The sequence below is a fragment of the Acipenser ruthenus genome, chromosome 41 (genome assembly GCF_902713425.1).
Source record: "Acipenser ruthenus chromosome 41, fAciRut3.2 maternal haplotype, whole genome shotgun sequence".
Lineage (NCBI taxonomy): Eukaryota > Metazoa > Chordata > Actinopteri > Acipenseriformes > Acipenseridae > Acipenser > Acipenser ruthenus.
In genome coordinates this window covers 3,927,100-3,951,860 of record NC_081229.1, presented here as the reverse complement: position 1 = coordinate 3,951,860, position 24,761 = coordinate 3,927,100, and the positions used below count along the sequence as shown (strand labels likewise).

The following is a 24,761-nucleotide window of genomic DNA, read 5'->3' as shown; positions in this document are numbered from 1 at the left end:
TCATGTTTTTTAAAACAAATTGACAAAATCTTATCAGGGCTAAAAAGTATTTTTTGTTTGTCTCTACACCCATTGGAATTTGCACAAGTAATGTAACTCTGTCACTGTGTGATTTAGAAATATGCTGCAAACATACTATTGTAGAAAAAAAAAGACTTGGAAATAAAATATAGATCACACTTTACAGTCAGTAATACAAATACATTTTAAAATGATATTTTAAATGATGTGATCATTCATGATTACTAATTCATGTATGTTAAAGTATGAATTATTGATTGCTTCATTTAAATATAATAGTGAGTTGTATGCTTGTTAAGATGTAATTAAATAAAGTTGTTTTTTTCAAAAGAGTTTGGTATTCCTCCCTCATCCCTTCTGTTAATTGCGAATGTACACCTTTATTTTTTGCCATTGTGTGCTTTTATATGAGACAAAACAAGATAAAAAAGGCTATTTGATAGAGATTTGAACAAGGGATGAGGAGGAGGGAGGGATGAGGGGGAGGGAGGGATAGGGGGAGGGAGGGATAAAAAAGGAGGGAGGCAAGAAAGGAAGGAGGTGCCAACAGCCCAACCTCTTTCGCTTCTCTCTCAGATCCCAGCCCTCTGCTTAATAACAGTCACTGACACACACTCCGCTTCTGCCAGCAAACTGCTGACTGCTGCCTGGGATCCAACACAGATTCTGGGGCACAACACCTTGCCTTTCCCCCTGAACACAGAGGAAAGAGCCAGCAATACTGCAGGGACAGATGCCAACCACACACTCCTAACAAGGTTGGTTAAAAGGCTTGTATTTTTCTTCCAGAGTATTGAGTAAAAAGAAAAAACAACTACTACTTCTACAACAACAAAACAGGTTTAGTTTTGTAATATGCAAGTGGTGCTTTGCTGTACAAACGAGAAGGTATGAAGAGCTGTCAATGCTAGACAGGATTGTTTATAACTGTAGTACCACATTTAGAAACACTGAAAAAGCAATGACAAATGTTTTGACTGAAAGTCTTTTTCAGTGTCTTAATCTGAGTTTATATGTTTATGTGAGTGGGTGGTGTGGACTCCACCCCAAGTGATCTGCTCCCTGATATGGACAGTCTTCTTAATGGGATCATTAAGTGATCCACTTCACCCAGTGATATAAGTATATGAATCATCCATGACTTCCACTCAATCACAATTTTAAGCTATAAGAAACAAATTCAAGGACACAAGTGGTTAATGCCTGAGTGTACTGAGAAGGCATTGGCAGAAACGTGCATTTTGTGTGAACTGAAGAAGGAAATAGCCACAATATTTGGCTACTTAACTTAGTATATTAACCAAAACTCGTTTCAACACTGAAGACACTGAAAAAGACATTTTGTAAAAGATGTAAGAGTTTTAGGGAAGATAACTACCCCCTAGCTGTGCCTTTACAAGAAGGGAGAAGGTGTAAAGATCCAGACCAGAGCTTTTTTGTTTTCTGACAAAAGAGTTTGAACTTTGGTTCCTCTTACAATGTGATTGAGTGGATTATTTTGGATTAATTGTGCCACTTGGTTACTCTGTGTGCAGCCCCTTATTCCAGGAACTTCTTAATTGTATGGAGGACACCTATTTCATGTTCATGTCTGGTTTATTATTATTATTATTATTATTATTAGTAGTAGTAGTAGTAGTAGTATTAGTAGTAGTAGTAGTAGTAGTAGTAGTCATAGTGTATTGTAGCAAACAGCTTTTATCAACTGCTAAGATTATAATTGCTTCTTGTTGTGTCCTAATTATATTTATTTGCAATAGTTTAAATGACAAGATGTGTCATTTATATCCTTTCTATACCTACCTGCAGTCAGTAATCAGAGATATAGAAACAATGGGCCCTAATTAGGTGTCTTAAACAACTTCTAAAAAGTCTCATGCATTTGTGTCTATGTGCACCTTTTCTCTTACTATTTTAAATGAATTGCCTATTAAAGTCATCAATTAATTAGACAATCACTAACTTGCCTGTTTTGACAATTTTCCAAATTATACCGGTTTGCTTTCATATGCACAACAAATCAGAACAACAGAAGCAGCAGGGTGTTCTAATACATTTGCATACCACTGTGTATGGAGTTGAATATTTACTGAGAAATGCTGGACTGGGATACCTTTTCCTAATGTGAGACTGGAGACAAGTAATGACTGATATGGAAAGCACAGTATGTAAGGGGACATTGTCTCTTTGCACGGGGTCTCATTCCTAGCAAGGCCAGTTTTTAAGCTTTGTTTTATATAGGCACTGTAAAGATTTTATAGGATTACGTTCTCCTAATAAAAACTTAGACGTGATTTTGGATTTGAAGCTTCCATATCCGGTGTTTGCTTGAAAACAAGCTGTGCTGATGTTGGAACACACAACTTTATTATTAGTAGCAGCAGAAAATGTTTAGGTCAGGACTTGACGGTTGTGTTAATCTTATTTTCATTACCAGAGGTCACGCAACAACCAGAAGATATTAAAACATGTAGTTATTAAACACAGCTCTTCACCAGATTCAGTCTAGTCTTACATAGTGTGACTTTAGATTAGGGTAAGATGGTCCACATATGAGCTGTAGAAAGATCGGGTTTCAATAGACATGCAAATAAAATACACAAGCTTTCAAAACCTTCTTCAGGTGGGTGCTGACAAGAAAGTTTTTCTTCCGGGTCGTTTCAGCCTCAGATATTTAGAAAACAAGCCATTTAGCTTCTAAGATATAACGTGCGCCATGATATGCACAGGCTAGTTCATTAAACATTACTGTAATAGATGAGGGTCTCGTAAAAATACAACTAAAAATGAAACCACCAGGGTGAGGTTAAGAAGTACTAATGGCTATGCAATGGTCGTGTATTATCCTAAGCATCGATGTTAGCACAAGTATAGGGAAGCTACACTATCAGAACATAAGGACAGGAAAAACAGAAGAGACTATTCAACCCATCAAGTCCCTTTTTAGCACACAATTTGTTCTACTAGGAGGATCTAATTTAATGCAGATAGACAGTGACACTACAATGACAGTGCAATGGCTCTGTATTAATTACAGGACAGTGGTGTAAGTTTAGGCAGTTTATTAAGATGAGGTTGGTAAAAAGGTACCACAGTGGGATCTCATTTTGACATATCAATAATCCATTTTACTATGTCAGTACCAGGCAGACCATATCAGGACCACTGGCTCTGCTGTGCAGTGTCTGTTCCAAACCCTTTGTAACGTTGTCTGCTGGCTGAGGTTTTGTCAGGGCAAGGCATTGGGATTAGTGGGATCCAAAAGGGATTTTTCAATCTATTAATAAGAGAGGCTTGTAAAACAGAAAATGTCAGCAGACAATCTACTATGTGACAGCATAGAAAACTGGTTTTCTGTTGTTGTTTTTTTTTTTTAACCAATAACCTAAATGGCTTAATGACCTGAATAGGAAACTAAAAACAGCATGAGTTTTCTGGACTGTAGGATTTATCACTTATGAATACCAAAAGATGATTATAGTTTGATATCCGGCAATGGCACATCCAAGGATTACAAATGATAACGTCAAGCAGTGATTATAATAATTCTGGTGACTGGCCGGTCTTAACCCTGTCTCTGCTAAACACTTTTCAATCTGTTAAAAATGGAGATAGATCTTTTTTTTAATAGTTTAAGTTAAATAGTAAGTAGATTCAAAATACAATTTCATATTTGTGTTTACTGTTCCCTGTAATGGCTTTCAATTGAATGCGTGTGAAGACAAGTGCTCATCCACTAACCTAGACTTGCAACAAGTTAGGATTACAACAAGTTATATCTACAATGACACAGTAGTGAAATAGTGCAAGGATAGCGCATTAGCTGAGGATCCAGTAACATGGTGCTTAATAGAAGTGGTAGAGCAAGAGATCTACATGCTATAACTTTCAATGCAAAGAACACAGACATTAAAACACCTGTTTCAACCACAAGGGCCAGAATTCTTTCCCATAGGGCGCTACTGTAAAGAGGTAGCATCTCAGCCCATTGAACTGAATGGAGAGGCATGGGGCTGACACAACCTGCTAACCTCGTGGTTCAAAGACGAACGTCTTCCCATTCAGTATTGACTCCTCTGCCACTGGGAGGAGACCCATTATATCCTTACCATGATGTGCATCAGGCACAATGATCCTGTCCCTGAATGTTGTTTGTTCCCTATCCATCTTCCTTTTGCAAGATGGTCAAAATGAAAGGGACCCTTATTGACTGATGCATCACTACTGCTGGTAATCTTTCATGTATATGGTGGAATCAATAGCTTTATTGATCAATCGCTAATTAGATGAAAATTAATGCTTATTGGAATCAATTTTCAGTTATTCATGACAGATCCTTTTACAGGAATGGGTATTTGACCAATGAAGCTAATCACACTAAATAAGCTTGAAAATGATAATGCTTATATAAGTATTCATAGTCAGTGAGTGGGTTTTGAGAGTTACAGGGGGACAATCTGTAAGTGTGCTTGTCTCCTTCCCCAAACCATTATTAAAGGTCAAGTATATTTTAAGCTTACTAGTATAAAGAAATGAGGATATTTAATGTATTACAAACGGAATATAACACAAAGTACTTCAATACCTTATACTTGAATTCTGCTGGTGGACCTTGCACCTAAATATAGCCTTAATGCATCACTCTGTTTCTTATCATAGTTATTAATATCTGTTACGGGTGACTAATCTTCTGAGAACCACTGCTAATTTTAGACTTTGGAATTCAATAGCATTCTTATAACGGGATATGCATGGGGACAATAGAAAAAAAAAAGTTGGAAGCACCAGAAATATTCACACCTTCTTTCCGCGAATTCATTTATTATGCAAATAGGAATGCCGCCATGTATTTTGTAAAGCAGAAAAGATAAGCAGCTGCTTCTCTCTGTTTTAGACACGGTGGTACAGCAGGTTAGATCTGACAGAATTTGATAGAGGGATGTCGGTCAGCAGTCGCTTAGCATGTTCTTGTGTACTGCAAGACCGCACAAATCCCAAATTCATTATTCTTCATTAGGAGCTCTCAAAAGTGATACCATTAAGAGTAATGTCCAACACAGCGGTCATTACCTGCTAGATAACTGACCACAGCGACATTTAGGTGAGCCGAGCCAAATGCGAGGGCACGTTAATTATCTACAGGTAACGTCCACTGCAGAAGATAGCAAGGCTATTCTAAACCAAACCATATACTTAATGATATTTTGATCTCGATCACTTAGGCTGGTTGATGAATTTCAAGATTCTAAAGTCTTCTTAGCTTTTAGAGGGCTTTTACCCAAGGATATGACTGCTGTACACAGAACTGATTGACTGAGACCAATCGTGAGGTTTATAATTTCACTTTGACTTCTGTAGCGTGAAGCCCATTAGATTATGCCCTTCATAGTGTGTAGGGCAAAGTGGCTCCCGGCTCCTGGCGCAGAATTTGATTTAAAACAGGAGTGTCTTGTCCAATGTTGAAGGTTTCTGTGATTTAGGACATTTTTGCTTGTCACACAGTTACACACGGCTCAGGGCTTGACCCGCTAGCTTGTAATAAGGTAATACATCAATCAATTGGGAACGCTATTATTCAAAAACAAGAAGGAAACGAATACAAACGAATGGCAGATTCATATTATTATACATAGTATCCACTGAGAGCTTAAAAAATAAAGCAGTTTTTTTTTTCTATTAGATGCTACCATTTTGCAACACTTCTAGCCCCTATCATTCCTCATTGCGAAGTCACTGAGATCCTTCTGCTTTCACATCCTCGTTATCTAACAGTTAATATAGTACTGGTGGATTTTTTTTTTTAACTTACTTTGTCTACATTTCTGGCTAATCTGTGTAACCAACCTGAACGTTATGCCTGCATGGAGTTCTATTACATCAAAATGAAAATAACCCATTTGGGAAAACAAAATATATCAAACAGCAAAACACTTTCACAGTTTTAAGATGCAAAGTGATAAATCCCAGCAATTCATCGCCGTTCGCTGAAGAGCAGGCTGTTCTGGTTTGGTACATTTTACACAGCGTTTGATTGCCACATTAAGCTTTGATTACCTTGTGTTTCAGGAATATCCTAGGGGGACCTGCAATAGCCAAATACTACAAGATAGCTACTTGCTCTTTTCGCTGTGTTCTTTCAATTTAATATCCATTTTTACAACCTCTTATTGGCATTTTCAGTATTATCACCACTGTCCAAGCCATTTAAATCAATGCCTTACCTGTTATTAACACAACCTGCATTACAGCTACGACCAGACGTTATGCATCACCTAGAATTTTAGGATTGAGACATAATTATTTGTTTATTTAGCAGACGCCTTTATCCAAGGTAACTTACAGAGACTAGGGTGTGTGAACTATGTATCAGCTGCAGAGTCACTTACAATTACGTCTCACCCGAAAGACGGAACACAAGGAGGTTAAGTGACTTGCTCATTGTCACACAGTGAGTCAGTGGCTGAGGTGGGATTTGAACCGGGGACCTTCTGGTTTCAAGCCCTTTTCTTTAACCACTGGACCACACAGCCTCCAAATTAAAATAATAAAAAAATAAACTATATGAACATAATTTGTGTCAGTCTGTGTTTAGCTGCTTTGACTACACGTTCAGAAGCTGATCTTTAATTCCCTGTCCTAGATATATTGTAAGCCTAGTGCCTTTATACTAACACTAATAAGATTTTTTTTTTTTTACTGGAGTACTTGTGATAAGAATCATTCTGAATGATTGCAAACTCATAAGAAAATGAATTGATAGGAAAATGACTTATGCATGTTTATTTAAATAACAAAAAACAAGAAAAAAGAATAAGCAAACAAAAGGTTAATAGAAATACGAAAAAAAATTGGTTCAAAGGAATCGAGACAGTACCAAAGTACTCCCTGCAATGCAGAAGTTCCTACACAAACCCATTCATCAGGATTACAGTGAGTGTTTTTGTCTGACCTTGTCATTTTACTGCAAAGGTAGAAAGCAGAACATTAGTCTCCTGTAAATTCAGGATTAGTCTGTTTTGTCTAATCATATATTATCGTGTATTATTATATCTATCCATTCATCCATCGTTCTGAAACATGATTTGGACATAAAAACCCAAAGACAGTAATTGCATTTAGTAATTACATTGCCTTAGATTTCATTATTTTTTAGCAGATGACTAAAGAGAATTTGGAGCACTTGGGGCAATCGCCTAATAGTAAACTTCACTGTAATTTAGTTGCTGTTAATATAGCACATACCATACCTCAGGATACCAGTTCATATCCAGCCATAATCTTCACTTGCGATAGTTCTGATTTATATTACATGGGAAAAACAGTAGCACAGCTGGAATCTGGCTAGTGGAGTAGTGCTACTAGCTATACCTCGCAATATTACTATTAATTTCTTAGCAGACGCCCTTACCAAGGGAAACTTATAATTGTTACGAGATATCACATTATTTTTTCATACAATTACATTATTTGTTACACATTATTTTTACATACAATTGCCCATTTAAACAGTTGGGTTTTTATTGGAGCAATCTAGGTAAAGTACCTTGCTCAAGGGTACAGCAGCAGTGTCCCCCATCTGGGATTGAACCCACGACCCTCCGGTCAGGAGTCCAGACCCCTAACCACTACTCCACATATCTTCTTTTGGTAATGCTGTCTAGCCTTTGAGGCTCAAAAGACATATATTTCTGCAAATGCCTTCATTAGCCTGAACTAACTTCAACATGAAGAAGAAAAATTAATTCTCACAGCTTGACTGAAAATAATAATCGCCCTGCGTGGGCCTCAGCTCATTAAAAAAAAACATCCGCTGACTAATGATTGAGAACATTCTTGTTAGTAAATAACTGGCACATTCATTTGTAATTTCTGTCAATATTTAATAGGCCTATGTGGGAATGACTCACAGAATGGATTTGTGGAACAAGTTTGTTGGCAGTGACTGATTACTGCTATTTTTGCTGAAAGGTTTCATTTAAATTAGCCTCTTTATCAAAAAACAAACAGAGCACACCCGCAGTTTTACCGCCAGTGCCTAGTTTATTTAAAGAAGGCCGGTTAGCTTCACATTTCAATGTCATTTCAATATGTTCTTAACCTATTACTTTTCTATGATGTTCTCAATTGTTTTGAGTTCTGTTGAGCAAATATTGCACTTTTGTTTGCAGTCCTGTGCTATTATAACCTTGTTGACTCCTCGACACTTATAAAACAGAGACATGCAGCTCCATGTTCTGGTGTTTCCTGTATAAAACTTGACATGTAATGGTTGGAGAAAGTAGGGGACGTTTTTAGAGGATATTGCCAAAAGGTGTGTTCCGGTGAACACAATAAATGTTCCCAAACCCCAGAAAACAGAAAATCCTAAAATGCAAAATATTTGTTTTCTGTGTCCACCTTTTAAATAAAATTAAAAACACAAATAAATGTAAAAATAACTGGCATGTGAAATGTTCCCTTCTTGTATCGGACAGAGCAAAGGCCAAAGGTTGCAGTGTAAAATATGTGTAATGTGTTAGTGTTGTCTGGTCTATGTTTTTATAAATAATCTTATCACATAAGTTTTCCTGACTCAACAAAGTGAGATTTTGATTTACTAGATTAATTAAGTCATGCCTTATACAGCACAGTGGAAAATTGAGAGCTGGTGTGTGTGTGCGTGTGTGTGTGTGTGTGTGTGTGTGTGTGTGTGTGTGTGTGTGTGTGTGTGCGTGTGTGTGCATGTGTGTGTGTGCATGTGTGTGTATGTGTGTGTGTGTCTTTTCTTTTATTGAAGAAGTTGGTTCTTTTACTTACATTTCATACTTCAATTCTGAATTTGTAGATATGGGACACACATGTGAAAATGTGCCTTTTATTTTTAAATATTTGGAATTCCTATCTGTTTTATGTTCTAATCCAGCGTTGAAAAACAGTTGGTTACTGTTGCAGAGATACGCTTTGTTGAAAATCTAGTCTGCTGTAATGGGAGATAACATAGACTGAAAAAAAACAAAGAGCAAGCTACTGTGTGGAATATTGTAAAGTTTGATTTTTGTCCTCCACAACCTGCCCTTCAATGAATGTTATTCTTTTCATTTAAAAGAATAAAACTTTGTACAGATCATGGAATTCACAAATTACAGCCGCAATTGGTTTGTTGAGAAACATATTTCAATGTAAAAGTTGTGCAATGTTTTGGCCTATTAAAATCTGTAAACAGTTCCGGGATAAAGTCTGCAAAATCTGGCTCCAGTTTGTAAGTGCATTTAACGCTTTTATAAAATAACACAGTAACACTTTTAATAATGCTAAGAAGAGTTATGATTTTAAATCACTTTAATGGTAAAGGGAAGGTGTGGGAACCTGGAGTTTAAACTGGCTTGGAATCCCATTCACAGAACACAACAACTGACAGTTGTGAAGCTTCACTTTCCTGCACACTATTCTATCTCTTCAAATCCTGTCAGCTGTCTGAACTTGCCCGACATTGACATACAGGTTGTATTCTTCTTTTGTAGCTAGCAACAGTTAAATAGCACGTTCCTAAGGAAGTTTTGTAATCTGAGTGATTGTGAAAGACCTGCCCAACTGTCTTTTAAACTGGTCAACACAGTTTAACGCTTGAGGATCTGTGTATCATTTATTTATCAACATCAGATTTTCGTTTCTTCTGAAGAGTATACAGAAATCCCAGTATAGTATTAGAAAGTCATTTTCATTCACCAGGTAGGAAGCTGCATGGCAGGGCTTTGCCACACTGTAGTTGAGCTTTCAAACAAGATGACTAATGCTTTAAGGGAAATGGAAGGAAAGCAAGACAATGAAAATGCAAATAAATCTGTTAAACTTTGAGATTTATGATTTCATATTGTAATGAACTGCTATATACAGTGGTCATGTTGTAAATGAAGTACACCATGTAAATGTTTCAGTTTGATTAAATGTCATAGCTTATTACAATTTAGGGCAGCAGTGTGGAGTAGTGGTTAGGGCTCTGGACTCTTGACCAGAGAGTTGTGGGTTCAATCCCAGGTGGGGGGGTGCTGTACCCTTGAGCAAGATACTTTACCTAGATTGCTCCAGTAAAAACCCAACTGTATAAATGGGTAATTGTATGTAAAAAATTGTATGTAATAAAAAAAAAAAAGTGATATCTTGTAACAATTGTAAGTTTCCCTGGAGAAGGGTGTCTGCTAAGAAATTAATAATTATAAAAAATGACCATAGTGTATATGCAGTTAATCATTCATTTACATGGTTAACTAACTCCATATTACACATGTGGGTGTTCTAAAGCGTATTTATTTTTCATATTGCAGTTGCCAGCTTGTCACAATGACAGCTTCTGTTTAGAGATTCCCACTGCAGTATTTAATCTGTGAAATGAAATTACTTAATTAGAACTATCATCATCGCTAAATCGTTAAATACACATGGCATAAACACAAAATGGTTCTTTGTGGGTAGCTCAAAAAGAATCTATTTGTGAGTAAATCCATAAACAAGACTTCATCCCGTGGTGATTAGGTCTTCACTTCCTGCACTTATTGATTATGTACATTGATTATTTATATTGATCAGTGTATGCTCTGCATGATCTGCGTGCTTGAAGACTCATTCACTCTGCATTGTATCACTCAGGCAAATCCCTATGGAAACTCGTATTATTCTAACCATCCTCTCCCTCCTCTCCTCTCCTCTCAGATGCGCAGGTCTAGCTCTGAGGGCTCCATTCTCCTCTGCGAGTTCCAGCCCTGGCATAAGGTTGCCCTTCGGAGGCTTAGTACCTGTCCCAAGAGAGAAGAGCCAGCCAGCCCGGGAGAGAAGCCATGGGACAACACTGACAACACTGGGCTTATAAACTTGGAGAGTGGGCATGCCATTACAAAGACACAACCGAATTGCTATGAAACGGAACCTTCACGTGTGGGGGAGGAGCCTGAGGCTCAGGGGGTGGGGCTATCCTATTTGGGTACAGTGCCAGAAGTCCGCATTGAGAAGGAGTTTAGTTTGAGCACTGAAGCTTTGCCCTGCCTGGGATTACAGGCATCAGGGCAAAGCAGTGAAAGTCTGATGGCTGCACATTGCTTTCTGGGAGTAGCCGGACTGTCTGGGGTGTCCCGGGCATACAGCGACAGTGAATTAGCCCGTGATGGAGCTGCTGAAGGGTTGAGAGGCAGTCAGGCAGGCAGCAGTGACAGTGGCTGGAGCCTCCCATCTCCTGAGACACTGAGGAGGGAAAGCGCTCAAGGGAAGCTGGCTGCAGCCAAAGTGCATCTTAGGATGCTGTTCAGACCTTCCAAGCAGGTAAGCAACGCCATGGTCAAAGGGGTCACAGTTTACCTCATCCAGTTCCTGTGTTTTGTGTTTGTCTGTTTCTTTAAATAAATGTGCGCTTTGCAGACTGCAGTTTCTGACTCTGAGTCTCTAATTCCTGCTGGTAACATCTTGGGACGTGATGCTATCCTGTCACAGTCCTGTGCTTGTTTTTTACTAAGTAAATACTATGTAAATAAACAGGATTAGAGACACTTTCTATAACGTGTTACCAAATCTTTGACTGAGCTGGAAGTAGCTTTTTGAGTTTTCAGTTTTAAAAAACTGATATAAAATACAAATTAAAACCTCATTTCAGCACAACTTTGAGAGTTTGAGATATTTATGGTGAAAGTACTGGTACAGAATACAGCTATTCTGAAAGTACAGGTCGAGACAGTTTCATTCAATGGAGGGTAAGCTGTGCTGACGTTTAAAAAGTAAAGCCTTTATGACGTCCAGTTTATCGTAGGGCAGTCAATTCCCCTGTGGTATTAGATATGGTATTTGTCCCAAATCCTTTGTGCTGGTAATGTGCTGATCTGGTAATGGTTGGTACAGGTTTATTCAGGGAAATACTGTGATTTTTCCAAGGCTTTTTATAAAAAGACAGGACCTTTGATTAGCAGGGTCAATGGGCTGACTGTAAAATGAAGGCTTTGTTCTACTCCTCAATGTAAACTGAAAGATTATCTTGACCAAGCTGGGTCAGTAGTTTACAATGAAGCTGTCATCTTTTGACTTCTCTTATCATGACTGTTAGTAACCTGTTATCACACACTTCAAGGTCCTTTTCCTTACTTCGCATCTCTTTCTTTTTTAAATAGACATTTTTAAACTATATCATCTTTTTATATTTATCGCATCTCCTCATGCTAAACAACACACTGAAAACTGAAGTTGTTATAAATAGTGCTCACACTACAAAATAGAAAGTTGAAAAAAAATGCCTAAAATTAGCAAAATTGTACAAGTGGACCTACATAACATTTGATACACATGGGAGGGGGGATGAAAATATACTGTATGACTGTTCTGCTGCAGGGGTAACAACCTCTGCTGTAAATATTCCATTTTAAGCTGCCACTTGTAGGCAGAATTCCTATCTTATAGACCCTTGTCCTTTCAGTATCCTATTTTATAGTTTCTTCTCACAAGCTCTAGTCATCTTTCTGCACAACCTTTTGCCTTCTGGCTGCAGTACACGCAATAAACCCAATAAACTTGCCTCCTGCGTGACTATTCAGTGAAACGAATGGGTTTAATTACCATAACATATCATTTAACTCTGGCTGAGGTGTGCTATCTAAACTGTCAAGATAATGTGTTGGTTTAACAAGCATGTGAGAGACCTTCAACCCATTCCACGGCTGTGTATAGAAACGCACAGCTATCAGTAACATGTATAAAATAATCACCTATCTATAGCATGTGTAAGAATGTGTGTTTGACATTTTCACAGTGTGGCAAAGTGGTTTGCAGTGTGCTGGTTTAGAGGCGATGCAGTGCTCAGTAATAGCAAGCCAACAACAGTTCAATGGTGAAAAACAAAGTTTTATAATTTACTTAAATAATAATACTGGCTATACACAGCGATGTGTAAAGCCAGTCATAACCCCAGGACCCAGTCCCGAAATAATAATAGTAATAATAATAATAATAATAATAATAATAATAATAATAATAATAATAATAATAACACACTTTAAAACACCTACACAATCACCAGTCTAACAGTGAGTGCTCCGGGTGCAAGTGGTGTTGTGAAATACACAAAACAGTGATAACAGTGGTGCAGTGCAATCCGGGTCTGATGCTGGCTTAACAGTGACAGCTCCAGGATATTTAGCCGTCTACAATGACAAATAACAACAGTTAAATAGACAGACAAGACAACACTAAACACTCACGGTTTCTTTTTATTCCTCCCGGTCGTTTCGTAACCATAACAGAGGAACAAATTGCTTGGCCACATCCCCTGATATACCTTCAGTCACACCCCCTTCGGTAGAGAGTGCAATCACGTGTCCTCCAATCCATGACTGACACATCGCCTACCGCATTTAGGCAATGACTTCTAGTATTGTGACTCCACCCCCTTTCTGGATGGCCAACTTCCAACTGACCCTGGAATGAACTGCCAAACTATCCAGTCCAGGGCACACTGTTCCTGTTATACAGCGCCCTCACAGGCCGGGAGGGAGATTGTTGACTAGGATTCATTCGCTAGTATTCAGACAGACAGAATGCTAAATAATTCAAGCACTTCACTTGAGTACTGAAAATAGTTTGAAATTACAAGTAGAGGTGTTAAGTCTATAGTTTGAACATTGAGAATTTTGCCTAAATATTTAATTATTGTCAAAAGTATTGAGGCTTAATTTTTATAAAATAGTATGTATTTACAGTCTTTTTCATATATAAATAACTGTTGTATAGTCTTATACAAGTGGATTCTAAAAAGTGATTGGCTTCTACAATGGCTTTTTGGAGCAAAGTACTTTACCTAGATTGCTCCAGTAAAAATCCAACTGTATAAATGGGTAATTGTATGTAAAAATAATGTGATAAACAGAATATAGGGGGCAGCAGTGTGGAGTAGTGGTTAGGGCTCTGGACTCTTGACCGGAGGGTCGTGGGTTTAATCCCAGGTGGGGGGACACTGCTGCTGTACCCTTGAGCAAGGTACTTTACCTAATAAAAACCCACCTGTATAAATGGGTAATTGTATATAAAAATAATGTGATATGTTGTAACAATTGTAAGTCACCCCTGGATAAGGGCGTTTGCTAAGAAATAAATAATAATAATAAAAGTTTAAACAGGTCAATACAAGAGTCTAAACATTTAGAAAATGAAACATAAACTAACGACTCTGGTTACAGGAATCAACAACGATTCAGCTGTGTGGCACCATGGTATCACTGTCAATCTTTTTAAGTTGTTCCTCATTCCAGAAGTACTTTGATTTCAGATAAATCTATCTCTGGAATGAAAAAGTATGAGGGGAAAGCTCAGGTTCATGGAGGGGGTGGGGGGGGGGGGGGGTAGAGGATCTCCCTGTATATGAGAATAATAGAGAAAACAAAAGCACAGCAGGAAAACTTACAAACGACTTGAAAGAGTTCAGTGTAAAGGTTAACGGCGTATGTTTCTCTTTCAGAACACTGCCAGTATGGAGTCTGACCTGGATAGCACTGATGAGAACAGCCGCCAGAATCGGTAAGGAACACTACTATAATTAGGGCTGAGGATCTTTCAGCCAATCAGTTTCGCCTGCTGTATTCCAAGTAACATCACAAAGAAGCACCATGACATCCACCATACCTTATTGAGTTTCTACCATTCTTTATTCTCAAATCCACAACATCAAGTAGGAGTCTAATTTGCAGCACTTAGCTGAGAAGCATCAGATTAACTACAGGATTTTAAACTGGCAACTCTAGGTTAAAGTACATAGACAATCAGTTTTCATAAACAAATCCCTTGTATGGGGATATAAGTGTTTTTCTAAACCGCATTAAGTCCAGCTGAGTCAAATAAAAAAAAAATATCCTTTTGTGGTTACCATAGTGCAAGTGAACTTTCAGATTCATGGGTCAGCCAGACAGGCCACCCCTTTAAGAGTATGATTACTGTCCCCTCACAGGAAAAGACGGCTGGCCTTTCTAAAGCATTGGAGTGAGGCTGGCAGCACAGGGACCTCCAGTGACCCCAGAACACTCAGGTAAATGAAGTTGGGGGGGAGGGGTGTAGGAGTGGCTGACAGCAGGCTTTAATTATTAAAGAATACATATCGGACTGACATTTTTAACAGTATTTAGTCCCTGTACAATTGCTGTAAGTCATTGTTTGGTAAATACTTAAGTGTAGCACTGTACTGAACATAATTTAGATCTTTTATTTAACATCGTGTCATCAATGAAACTACAAAATGATATCTCAAAAGTCTAGCGGAAGCCATAATAGCAGTATGGTATGTCATGTTAGATTTCGAAATGTCACTTTTTTCAATTGTTGTCAGTTTTTCATTAAGTATGTGGAAAACTACAAAGTGGTATGCAATTTAATATGTTAATGTAACATTATTCAGCAGGTTTCATTCGACTTTATGGAGCTAAATTAGTTAATTTTGGCCATAGCTGTAGAAACTTTGTGAAAGTCTTTCAAATACCTAATTTAATCCAAATCTTTTGAAACTAAGAGAAATTAATTTAATTTCATGCAATATTTCTCAATACAAAATAGCATATTTCCTGTTGTTTGTGTTTGCTGTACTTTCCACAGTCAAGTTACAGTACTGGAGGGTAATAAATTGGGGTCATAACTGACAATAATACATTCCAATCTGTTTCTGTTATTTTAAACTTTAAAACAAAGACAAAATGCCATTCAAACCCACACAGTTGTTTTGTGAGTGCTGACCAAAGATTTAAAATCTATATTATCACGGAGCTCCCTTCAAAGGATGCCATATTGAAAAAAAATATCATGCAACAAAGTTGTTTCTTGCTGTCCCAGTTCTTTCACTTTTTGGAAGAACGTGTACCTTTGGGCTTGTACCTGATTCTCTCACTCTCACTACCACTCCCACGCTCTCTTGTTATCAGTTCAGAAACTGGTCCCGCAAGTTTACAATGTCCAACAAAAACACCAGCCTGAACATACCATTCCAGACATTCTATACACCTCCCCAACTCTCTATCTGTCTATCTGATCTGTCTATCTGTCAGAAGTAAATAGACATGGGAAAGGACATGGTGCTGTGGTTGTTTGGTAGAAATACAGCTATGTCCAAAAGATTTGCATCACCTGGAATTTTAGGATTGAGACATAAAAAAAAAAAACTATATATATATATATATTATTATTTATTTCTTAGCAGACGCCCTTATCCAGGGCGACTTACAATTGTTACAAGATATCACATTATTTTTACATGCAATTACATCATTTTTTTACACATTATTTTTACATACAATTCCCCATTTATACAGTTGGGTTTTTACTGGAGCAATCTAGGTAAAGTACCTTGCTCAAGGGTACAGCAGCAGTGTCATCTACCTGGGAGTGAACCCACGACCCTCCGGTCAAGAGTCCAGAGCCCTAACCACTACTCCACACTGCTGCCCAATATATATATGAAGATAATTTAGATCTTTTATTTAACATCATGTAATCAAAGAAAATACAAAATGATATTGCAAAAGTCTACCGGAAGCCATAATAGTAGTACAGTATTTCAGGTTAGACTTTGAAATGCCACATTTCTAAATTTGTCAGTTTTCCGTTAAGTATATGGAAAACTACAAAGCGGCATGTGATTCAATATATTAACATAACGTTATTCAGCAGGTTCGACTTTATGAAGCAAAATTAGTTCATTCTATATGGTGATGCAAAACTTTTGGCCATAGCTGTATGGGTTAATTGCTCTAACAGTGATTTGATTTTTTCTTTTAATGATTTATAGGATTGGTGAATATATTTGAATAATCCAGGGTATTTTAAGACCTGTCTGTCTGTTTATTTATTTACTAGATGAGCCTGATGATTACTGAATGATCTTGATGATTGATATTTTTCACTGATCTAAAAGTGATTTGTGAAAAAAAATAATGTGAATTATGAAGTGTAATGCTTTATATGATTTTTTTAACATAATTAAATAAAAGTTATTTTAAAGCCTCTCTCTCTCTCTCTCTCTCTCTCTCTCTCTCTCTCTCTCTCTCTCTCTCTCTCTCTCTCTCTCTCTCTGTGAGACGTAAATAGATACCAAGAACATATACATGGGACAGCCAAAAATGAAATATTTACTATGGGAGTTCTTTCACCTTTACTGGAACAACCATAGTGCATATTTGCAGAATTCTTGTCCATGTGTTTGAACACTACGTAGCCCCACTTGATGATTGTGTTGGAAGATGGCATTCACATTAAAGGATGGAGTTTAAAGGGAGAGAGTGTAACCAGTAGGGGTGTGATGCACTGCTGTTATAGATTCTGCCCCCAGTGAGTGAGATGAGGTTAAAGACAAGCCTGTCTTTTGCCTAGTGGTTAAGATGCATGTTTGTTATTTATCCAATTTGTATGTGAAGTATGGCCTGTTTAATGCTGGTAAACGGGAGCAGTGTTTGCAGGCTGTTATCATGCTTTATTGTAGTTGAGACTGGACCTGTCAGATTGGACTGGATGGCACAAGGGCTAGGGTTAGGGTTAGGGTTAGGGTTAGGGTTAGGGTTAGGTTTAGGGAAAGTGGTCTTAAAATTTTAGTTGAAAATGCATGGATGCAAAGAAAGAGTGCTGTGTTACAAAACAATAAGGGGGTAGAAATATTCGGAAGGGGAACCAATATTCCTGAATACTGGATCCTATGGGGAACATATATAATTTTAACACAGGTTCACACCCATCCTTTGTCCTGTTAAACACACCACCTACAGAGTGTCTATTGAGATGTCTCTGTTCCTATCCATCTTTACCAAATACTTGTATGGTAGTGATATGGCAATGCACTTTAATGGATTAGATGCATTGTGTTTTGGTTGTTCACTCCCAATACCAAAATGTTATTCCACTGTGGTACCACTGTAATAGTAGCAGCCTCATCCCATCGTAGCTACCTTTGTATTCCCATTGCTTCTCAGTATAATGCAGAATGACCACATCATTAGAGAAGGGCAGACAGGCAGGAAGACAGAAGAGAATGATTTTGTGTTTCTTTTTTTATACAGACCAAGTTCAGAGGAAGTGAAGAAATGGTCTGAATCACTGGACAATCTTCTTGATCATCGCTGTGAGTTGATATTTATTACATACACACTTCCATACATACTATGGCTAAAAGTTTTGCATCATCTAGAATTTTAGGATTGAGATATTGTTAAAAAAAAAAACTACATGAATGTGATTTTTATATTTTATTTAACATCATGTAATCAAAAGTCTACCAGAAGCCATAATAGCAGTACAGTATTTCATGTTAGATTTTGAAATGTAACATTTTTCCATTTTTGTTTCATGGAAAACTACAAAGCAGTATGTAATTCAGTATGTTAGCGTAGCATTATTCAGCAGGTTTCATTCGACTTTATGAAGCAAATCTTTTTAACTCTATAGGGTGATGCAAAACCTTTGGCCATCGCTGTAGACCTTGCATTGAATTTCCATGAAGTTCAGATTTTGTATTTTAAACTGCAGAGGGGCATGGATTGACACAATAATGCAAGTTGGACCTAAAGTAATGGCTACTCGATTAGGACATGTCTACCAGAATTCGGTTGATCATGTGATGTGACATGTTATCTCTGCAGCACTATAAATCTGATGCACTTTATTTAAGCATCACTGAGGATTAAGTCATGTTAACAATGCTGCACTTGTCCTCTAATGGTGACATCCACCATGCCAGAATTGTGTGCAAATGGTCTGAGGAGCAGGACAGAGACTTTGGGCATCTTCCATGGCACCACAGTCCACAATGACTGAATTGTCAAACAATGCTGGGATCAGGGCAAATGTTATTGGTCCTAATGAAGCACATATATACAGTAGTGTGCTCATTTATTAGGTCACCTCAAGATATGTCATTTCTATCCATTATGTATCTGCCTGCATGAAAACCTCTGGGTGTGAGAATTTCAGTTTTCGCTAATCAGTGATATGGAAACAAGAGGCACTCATGTGTGAAAATGTTAGACCACTTTGTGCTTTAATTAGAAATCTTAAACCACTTCTAAAAGTCTCATACATTTTACCATTTGTGGCTACGTGTTTCTTTTCTCTTACTATTTTTAGTTAATTGCATGTGTGGCCTATTAAAGTCATCAATTAAATCAGACAATCGCTAATTTGCCTATTTTTCAGTTCCAGTGGTTTGATTTCATATGCGCAATAAATCAAAACTACAGAAGCAGCAATGGGGTGTTCTAATACATTTGTAAACTACTGCATACAGTAAAAGGCCTATGAATTATGTTAGGTGTTTGTATCTTGTGGCCCACGCGTTGAAACTCATTCAGACACACAGACGTGTTAACATTACTAAATTAGTGAGAACACTGAACTGACTCCCAGTATGTAATATATTTTATTTTTTTAATCAAAGAATATTTTTTTGGACAGAGGGAAATATTTGTCCTCTCTGTAAGGACAGAAGATATATTAAGGGCAGCAGTGTGGAGTAGTGGTTAGGGCTCTGGACTCTTGACCGGAGGGTCGTGGGTTCAATCCCAGGTGGGGGACACTGCTGCTGTACCCTTGAGCAAGGTACTTTACCTAGATTGCTCCAGTAGAAACCCAACTGTATAAATGGAGAATTGTATGTAAAAATAATGTGATATCTTGTAATAATTGTAAGTCGCCCTGGATAAGGGTGTCTGCTAAGAAATAAATAATATTAAGGAAGAACATCACAGACACCAGTTAGTTAGACCGTAGTGGTACACAGTGTTTAAAACACATAGTAGACCCTGCTATTGATGTGATCTGAAAATGCATTAAGCTATACTGTTTAAGTATTCTTCCTTAAATGTACATTATACAAATATAGAATGTAACCCATAAGGAGATTTTCTGTCAGAAATCTCTCTCTCTCTTCAGGGCCTGGCATCTCAGAGTAATTAAGACTGACACATTTTTTTGGCAGGGAGGGAGAGGTGTGCGGGTCTCTGAGTGAATTTCATGAGCCATTTCCTCTCGACTCAACCATGTTTACATTCCTCTAGCCAGCCATTTCAATAACATCTTAAATGTCACAGCTCAAGAGAGTACATTTACTACTGAAAGATAACATAATCCAGGCTACAAAAAATCTCACTCATACCTGGGCCATTTGCTTCCTCCTTAGCAAATTGTGGGCCCTTTTCACAAATACTGAGTCTGTTTTGATGTCTAACGTAGAGTACGGTTGTGAAAGGGGACTCAGAGACAGAGAGCTGCAGTTAATTAATTAATTTATTTATTTATTTATTTATTGCATTTAGATAGCGCTTTTTAAACAAAAGTATATTATTTGTATAGCATGTCACACATACAACTGCCATAATCAGCCCATTTCAATATTTAAATAACAGATTTGGCAGGGATGGAATTAAGTTGGAAGTCAAGTAGACAAAACTTTTCAGCCAACTTCTGTGAACACAAAACATTTGTCTACTTGACAAAGTTAGTACTTCCTGTATGTTTTAACTCAGATATTTCTGGAATTAATAAGTTTCATATTTTTGCAGTGTTGTGCTCTATAGTTAAAAAAAAAAAAAAAAAAAAAAAACATGTTTTTTTTTTTTTTAAGTTTTAAAAGTCCTTCGAGTAACATGGGTACGAAGTCTCCCTCGCACACACAATAACATTCACTCAAACCACTCAAGAAAATATGTCCTTTTTATATTGACTGCAAAGGGAAGTGACTGAGAGAAATCTGGAATTCAGCACACTTACAAAGTACAAGATCTACCCTGGGAAATGCTATAAAGTGTAGAATTGTGGCTAGAAAGTGTAATAAACTAAGAGGGGGAGGTGAGGGTAGAGAGCATGGGAACAGGGTAAAGCACATGGAGGAGGGTAGGAGAGCATGGCACAGGACAGAGGAGCAGAGTACAGCACAGGAGAGCATGGTACAGCACAGGGGAGCAGAGTACAGCACAGGAGAGCATGGCACAGCACAAGGGAGCAGAATACAGCACAGGGCAGCAGAATACAGTACAGGATAACAATGCACAGCACAGGGGAGCAGAATACAGCACAGGATAGCAATGCACAGCACAGGGGAGCAGAATACAGCACAGGATAGCAATGCACAGCACAGGGGAGCGGAATACAGCCTAGAACAGCAATGCACAGCACAGGGGAGCAGGGTAAAACACAGTATAATGAATTGGCATCTCAGTCAATTGAATTGAGTGGAAAGACAAGGACCGGACGTGAACAGTAGACCATACAGTTCAAAGAGGAAATTCTGTTTCAATTAAGATTAAATCTGCTAAGGACATTCTTCAGCACAAGTTATTGACTGCATCGAGATCTGGGAACCTATGATGTCTGTCTGCCACACCTACAATTTATAATATGTCTACAGAAATGCTAAACAAATTATGATGAACTTTGGTTTGTAAATACTTCAGCACAAGTTGTCCATATATCAGACTTAGGATTTCTCATATATCTAGAGAACCACTAGCTCAACTGTGCGGAACCTAGGAAAAGATGTTCTAGCACAAGTTATTAAGAGTGTGCATTGTGGTCTAAACTCTGGTACACTTGCAGGTGTGTCTAACCACTTTACTTGTTACATGGCTTGCCTCAAACCATCTCCTTTATGCATCTTAACATACAGAACTGCACACCTGAAATGGGGGATCCAGCTTGAACCTTTTTACTCCCAAGTTAATAGAATAGAGTTTTCTGCGATGGTAAAAACGGTAGCTTTATGTTCTATTAAAGAGTAACAATTTCTTTTTTTTTTTTTTTTTACATTTCCCTTACTAACTTTTGGTTATTCATCATTTCCAGTATTATACTGCCATCTGGTGGTGACGCCAGTACGGAACACATTTAAAAGAAGCATGTATATTATTTCCATTGCTCTGTACCAGTTTTCTTTTTTTGGCATACAGTATATATAAGATCAAATTCAAATTATTTCATTTTTTAACTATTTAACTTAATTTTAACTATTCTCATAATCTGGAACAGTTATATAGTTAAAGTACAGGGTGATTAGAAAGTAATTTTACCACATAAGTGTACCATGCGTTGATGTGGTAAACTTACTTTCTAATCACCCTGTATTTGTTTTCTTCTCTCTCCTCTCTCCTAACCTTACCCCCACTACACTTTCTCTTCTCTCCCCCCTCTCTGCCTCCTTTCTCCTCACAACATTCCCTCTCCCCTTCTCTTTCACCCCCTCTCCCCTATATCTTCACCCTCACTTACCTCTCCCACTTCCATTCTTCTCTGGATCCTCTCCCTCCCCCTCTCTGCTGTCCTCTGTAGATGGTCTGGCTGCATTCAGAGCCTTCCTGCGCTCAGAGTTTAGTGAAGAGAACCTAGAGTTCTGGCTGGCTTGTGAAGACTACAAGAAGACGTGGAGCAGCTTTAACCTGCAGCGCAAGGCAAAGAAGATCTTCAACCAATACATCAAAACGCAGGCCCCAAGAGAGGTGAGGGGGAAAGCTTTCACTTTGTGAAATTGAGGGTTTGAGAATGCCGGTTGTCAAGCAGGCTTCAGATGGCCAGTAGCTCGCTGACATCCGCTCTCGAGTTCCTGGGTGTAGAAGAGGAAGCTGGCTCAGTCGTGGGATCGGAGGACACCCACTGAGTCTTCAGTTCTGAGCTGTGTGGGGAATTGCTGCGGTGAGGGGGAAAATGATTGGACATTTCAAATCGGGGATAAAAATAATTGGGCACACTACATTTTCAAAATAGTGTGTAAATGACTAAGTCGCCCAGACTTTGTCACATATGTTAAACTGAAGTGAGCACATGACATTATCATCAGTAGAACGTTTACCTCTCCCCTAGGTGAACTTGGATTCAAAGACGAGAGAGATCACCTCCCAGCTGGTCCTCAATCCCACGCGCTCCTGCTTCGACCAGGCTGAGAAACGAGTCTACGGACTAATGGAGAAAGATTCCTACCCCCGCTTCCTGCGCTCGGAGCTCTACCAAGAACTGCTGGAACCGCACCAGCCCAACGGCAACCTGTAGACCAACACAATTCAAACATGTTTCAACGTGTGTCTAAACGTGAAGACTTCTCGTGGGGTTTCCTTCTAAATGATCTGTTGTCCAATAGAAACATGTTCAGAGTCTCAATAAGACCTTGGACCTGGGCTGGCTTGAAAAATAACACTACTGGGAAATATCTGTAGCACTTCGTAGAGTCCTGTAATGCTTTTATGCATCGTGGCTAGGCAATCTGGATTTAACATAATGTAACAGGTAGTGATGAGTGATAGACTGCCATTACGGATTCTGACCCCTGTTGGTGAGATGAGATCAAGAGCGCTTTAACCAGGCGTACAGGTGAGAATGTCCCTTTTACACAGCGGTTAAGGTGCTCGCTTGTGGTGGGCATGGTCGCTGGTTCGCACCCAGCGTGCACCGTTACACTAACGTGCCATATCTTTAGGCTGAGATTTAAAGATGACTTCCGTGGATAGCCAACATGTCCAGTTCAAATTGATGCTGATGAAAAGGTTATTTTTGTATTGAACTACTAATTATCCCATTAGTTAGGCATCATAGGCAATACAGCAAAACCTGACATGTCTGATTGAATTGGCCCCAGGGCATTGCATTGCTATGTGAGTTGAAAAGCCTGAACTGTCCCAAACTGACCTACAAAGATATGTTTGGTTGGTTTCACAGACCCTGATTAGCATCATTGTTTACTCACTGTTACTGTAACTAAAGATATGTTTGGTTGGTTTCACAGACCCTGATTAGCATCTTGGTTTGCACAATGTTGCTTTAGATAATATGAAACCAACTGTTTATATTACAGTGGTTTGTGTTGTTGTTGTTGATGATGTGTATTTATTTTGTATTGCTCTTTAAAAACTCCCTGGTAATCGGTATGGCTCTGCCCGAAGGTAATCTCTTTACAAGAAACGCATTAACTTACCTTTGCAGTTTTCATGTTATCCTGATCAATATAATCACAATTACTTTGTTTCTCTCTTAGTAGCATCATATCCTGTGTATCACTGATAATGCTCCCTCGTGCAACAATGCTGATGCTCTTGATTGAAAAATCTACTGTAGGAACAGTAAAAACAGCAGTGTTGTTGCAGGAGGGAGCATAATCTGGTTACACTATGATGCGCATAAGACTAATTGTCTTTGACATGGTGAACCCACACAAGATGAGAAATTGTTTATTTTATGTTTCATGAATAATGTTGAATAACATTGTGATGCTTAACAGCCAACACAGAATAAAGATAATGTGACCTCAGGAAGGTGTTCTGTAACCTTTTATGACAGGCCATATTTTAAAAGCGTACTCCAGTCTTTAATCAACTCCTATTTTTTTTTAATGTGAAAATTCAACAGTAATCTACAAGCAATGCTTAAGATAAATCCAATTACATTAATTGGATGGATCTTAGTAGGACGCTTGGTGGTCCAGTGGTTTAAAAAGGGGTTTGTTACCAGGTGGTTCACGGTTCAATCCCAGCTCAGTCACTGACTCGCTGTGTGCGACCCCGAGCAAATCACTTAACCTCCTTGCGCTCCGTCCTTCGGATGAGACGTAAAACCAAGGTCCTATTGTAAGTGACTCTGCAGCAGCAGTTGTGATGTGTAGTTCACTCTGTAGATCACTTTGGATAAAAGCATCTGCTAAAATGTATTACAGTTAATGAAATATATGATAGTAGTTTTGTAGTCAGTAGATTTTTAAGTCAATTAAAGAGTGGAATAAACGCTCTGAAAATATG

General features: G+C 38.2%; 1 protein-coding gene across 1 annotated transcript; it reads left to right on the top strand.

The window, feature by feature from the left end:
• Positions 1 to 592: 592 nt before the first annotated feature.
• LOC131709072 (regulator of G-protein signaling 3-like) lies at positions 593 to 24,761 on the top strand. The gene is made up of 7 exons (XM_059010867.1): positions 593 to 779; positions 10,708 to 11,310; positions 14,483 to 14,541; positions 14,969 to 15,046; positions 18,054 to 18,115; positions 22,312 to 22,478; positions 22,840 to 24,761. Exons 2-7 carry the CDS (start codon positions 10,708 to 10,710, stop codon positions 23,023 to 23,025), a joined length of 1,155 nt encoding a protein of 384 aa, XP_058866850.1. The 5' UTR covers positions 593 to 779; the 3' UTR covers positions 23,026 to 24,761.